This window comes from Myzus persicae, unplaced genomic scaffold (genome assembly GCF_001856785.1).
Source record: "Myzus persicae strain clone G006 unplaced genomic scaffold, MPER_G0061.0, whole genome shotgun sequence".
In the NCBI taxonomy this organism is placed as follows: Eukaryota; Metazoa; Arthropoda; class Insecta; order Hemiptera; family Aphididae; genus Myzus; species Myzus persicae.
Window position 1 is genome coordinate 1 of NW_019100564.1, and position 4,036 is coordinate 4,036.

General features: G+C 30.1%; 1 protein-coding gene across 1 annotated transcript; it reads right to left on the bottom strand.

Moving 5' to 3' along the window:
• Positions 1 to 1,130: 1,130 nt before the first annotated feature.
• On the bottom strand, positions 1,131 to 3,671 carry LOC111033345 (zinc finger MYM-type protein 1-like). Its single transcript, XM_022314037.1, has one exon. It carries the CDS (start codon positions 3,669 to 3,671, stop codon positions 1,131 to 1,133), a length of 2,541 nt encoding a protein of 846 aa, XP_022169729.1.
• Positions 3,672 to 4,036: the final 365 nt, after the last annotated feature.

Genomic DNA, 4,036 nt, shown 5'->3' on the forward strand with positions numbered 1-4,036 from the left:
TAAATATCGTTTGTTGTAGTATATTATTAATTATTTTAAATATATTTATATTTATTATCTACAAAAAATATTAAATGTATATTTCTTGGGGAGGGGGGGGGGCGTTTGTTAAATGTTGCCCCAGGGCGCTTAACGTCTAAATGCGCCACTGGATATACCTAGGAGGCTAGTGAAATACAGAACCGCTGATTACGTAAGAGCATTTGAGGACACACCATTTACACCGCCACCATCACCAAGATAAAATAAAATAAAATAAAATAAAATAAAATATAGTAAAATATAATAAGATAAATAAAAAAAATTAAAAAAAAAAATATATATATATTAATCATAATAATAAGTATAATAATGATTTGAGTGTTAAATCTAGTCGAATAAGTAATAAGTAACTGTGTTGCAGAAAATAAGAAGAAATCAGTCTAACTAAAAAAAAACCAAACAAATATATCTAAAATGGATAACACGCCGAGGGACTACTTACACGTCCTAACGCTACAAGCTATTGATTTTTTCCGAGAATTAAAAAACGAACCACCGACTGGCACACACCTACAAACAGTAGAGGGTGATACCATAATACTAGGTTGTTTTCGGCAACACGTATTAAATGCAAATAACTTAATGACATCACCAATGACGGATAGTTTTAAATTTGATTATGACACCCAGTGCCGGCGCTAGGTTTTGCGGGGCCCGGGGCAAGTAAAAAATGCGGGGCCCTCATTCGTATCTTATACATTACATCCCCATTCCAAATTAATTATATAGATTTAATTCAAAAGATAATGTTGTCCATCGATTTTAAAACCAACAATTATTTTACATTAAGTAGGTATGTAAAGAAAATCACAAACAATCAATGATAAATGTATAATCATATTATTATTTGCATACAAAATAAACTAATAAGTAAGGTTAAAATACTACTAGTATTATACTAGTAGATAAGTAATAACTTATAAATAACTTATAAACGAAGTTTAAAAAAAATGAGTGTGCTGAACAATGAACAATATTTTTTTTATATTAAATACATAATAAATTGTTAAAGTAAAATGTTATCAGTTATAATTCTTTAATTTTTCTAGCTTTTTTAGATGCAAAATCATTTATTATATCTTCATAATTTAGTTGTTCTGAAGTTCTTTTTCTATAGAAATTGTAGCAAGACCAGTAAGTCTTTGTTGTGACATGGTACTTCGTAAATAAGTTTTAATAAGTTTTAATTTTGAGAATGTTCTCTCTGCTCCAGCTGATGTAAGCGGAATTGTCAACATAATTCGTAAGGCAATATTTAAGTTGGGAAATGCGTTCGTTTTTTTTATTTCAGAAAGTACTTGAAGTGGTGTAGTATTTTTATCAATTAAATGGCGGAAAATTAATATTTCTTCGAATAAATCATAACCATTTAAATCTTTTTTGTCATTATCTGACAAACGTATTTCCAAATCTTTGCAGCAATTAAAAATTTCTAAATCAGGGACATAACAAAGTTTTTCAACATCATACAAAAATCCAAAAACGTCATTAAATGTATTTATTTGATCGAATCGCTTTGTTATTGCACTTATTGCACCATCCACTATAACTAAGAAGTAATTACATTTAAATTCATCTTCTGTGTTTTGTATGACGTCATCGGCTCCTTCGTATCCAAACATTTGTTTTTTTTTTCGTAATCGTTGTATTTTAAAGGCTGGTTCAATTTTTAACTTGTTTGCTAAATCACATGCTTCTCTTTTGGCCGCATTAAAACCATCATTTCTGTACTCGGTTAAGAATATTTGGAGAGCTTTAAGTAACTTTGTAGATGTATTTAAATTAGTTTGTGGATTTTGAAGTGATTTGCTAACAATATTTACTTCATTCAAAACGCTGTACCAAATACAAAAACTAATTAAAAAATTGTAAGTACACATTTCTGCAGTTAATGAATTCGTTTCACTCGATATCATGGAATCATTAGTTGTTTCATTAATTTCATCTAAAGCATCTATGATTTCCTTAACCTGAAACCTAATCGCTTTAACACTTGAGTGGCGACTTTCCCACCTGGTTTCTGACCACTTTTTAACAGTCCATTGATGGCAATGTTTTTTAAAAATACCCCATCGAGCAGTCGATGCTGAAAATATAGTAAATATTCTTTCTATAGTCCCAAAAAAGTGCATAGCTCGTGCAGAGGTTTTAGCCGTATCTTTTAGAACTAGATTGAGGCTATGTGCCCAACAAGGCATAAACAAAGCTCGAGGGTTCTGATTTAAAATTCTACTTTGGACACCTTGATATTGACCAACCATATTGGCACCGTTATCGTAACCCTGTCCACGGCAGTCAGCTATATCAATATCATAATCTTTTAATTTTTTTAAAAGTACATTCGAAAGATTTAACCCAGTAGAAGAACAAATATTTGTAAAATCTATAAAGAATTCCTTAATAGTAGGATTTGTAAATTCATCGTCTAAACTCATGTCTACAATTCTAATAACTAAAGAAAGTTGCTCTTGGCGGCTTATGTCTGGCGTACAATCCATAATAACGGCATAATATTTGGCAGATTTAATTTTTTGAATAATTTTTTTATTTATTTCGCTGGCCATTATCTCAATTAACTCATTTTGTATATCATGCCCTAGGTAATGAGTATGAGTTTTATGATCTCTTATTCTTTTCAAATGTTCAAAAATGAAAGGGTCAAATTTGGCAAACATTTCCATCAGACCTAGAAATTTGCCATTATTAGGTTGGTAAAGAATGTCCGTGTTACCTCTAAATGCGTCGTTATGCTTAGCCAAAAAATGTATTGCCGCTATAATACGCTTTAAGACTTCTTTCCAATGATTTTTTTCTTTTTCTAAGAGTATCTGATGGGCTTTATCAATAGTCTCTAATTTTCCTAATCTTTGCCTCAATTCTGACCAATCAATTGCACTTTTTATGTGAGCTTGAGAAATTTCATGCGTTTTCAATCTTTCAGATATATGTTTCCAGTCCCTTAAACCAACAGTAGCCAAAGAACTAATACGTAGATTCGTTGCGTGACTTGGAAAAAGTTTACAACAAAAACAATAGACGCGATCACTCGAAACACTATATACTAGCCACTGACGATCAATAAACTCACCATTAGATAATTTTCTAGAATACAAACTATTAGAAAATTGTCTTTCAGTTTTATCAATTGAGCTAATAGGATATTTTATGTTAATATTTCTTCTTGGTCCAAGTTTGACTAAATCAACTCTTAGGTAGGAATTTATAGAATCTGGCCAGTTATAAGGGTCTGATAAGACGTCTATGTCTTTAACAACATTTAAAATAGTTGTTGAATCTAGATTATGCGATATTGGCTTTTCACTTTTTTCACTTGAAGGTGGTAAAGCAATATCTAAATTTTCATTAAAAACATTTTCTACGACGGACTGTGGTTTAGATTGGTCTTGTTTATTTAATATTTGTTCATTATTAGAATTAGAAGTACTACTAGACTGTGGTATTGGCTTTTCACTTTTTTCACTTGAAGGTGGTAAAGCAATATCTAAATTTTCATTAAAAACATTTTCTACGACGGACTGTGGTTTAGATTGGTCTTGTTTATTTAATATTTGTTCATTATTAGAATTAGAAGTACTACTAGACTGTGGTAATTGAAGAAATCGCGACATTGACCCTCGTTGTTTTTTTATAAATTCTTCTTTTTTTTGTTTTTTAATTCTTTTTTGGTGCCCAGAGGGATAGGAACGAAATTTATCGCGATCGTGACTGTCCATAGTAGATTGGATAAATAACTAAAAATAACGAAATTATTTTACTGATTGCTAAATATCGATTATTTATATAATTATATATTTATATGTGAACATCTATATATTTATTATGACTACATAAGATACCAGAAATATCAAATTTACCGTAAAATTAAAACCAGTCTTGTAGTTAAGACTTACAGATCAAGCCGATTTAATATTATTTCAACGAAAACAATAGTATTTTTAATGATGCCAAATTGTTGTGAAAAATAATGAATAAT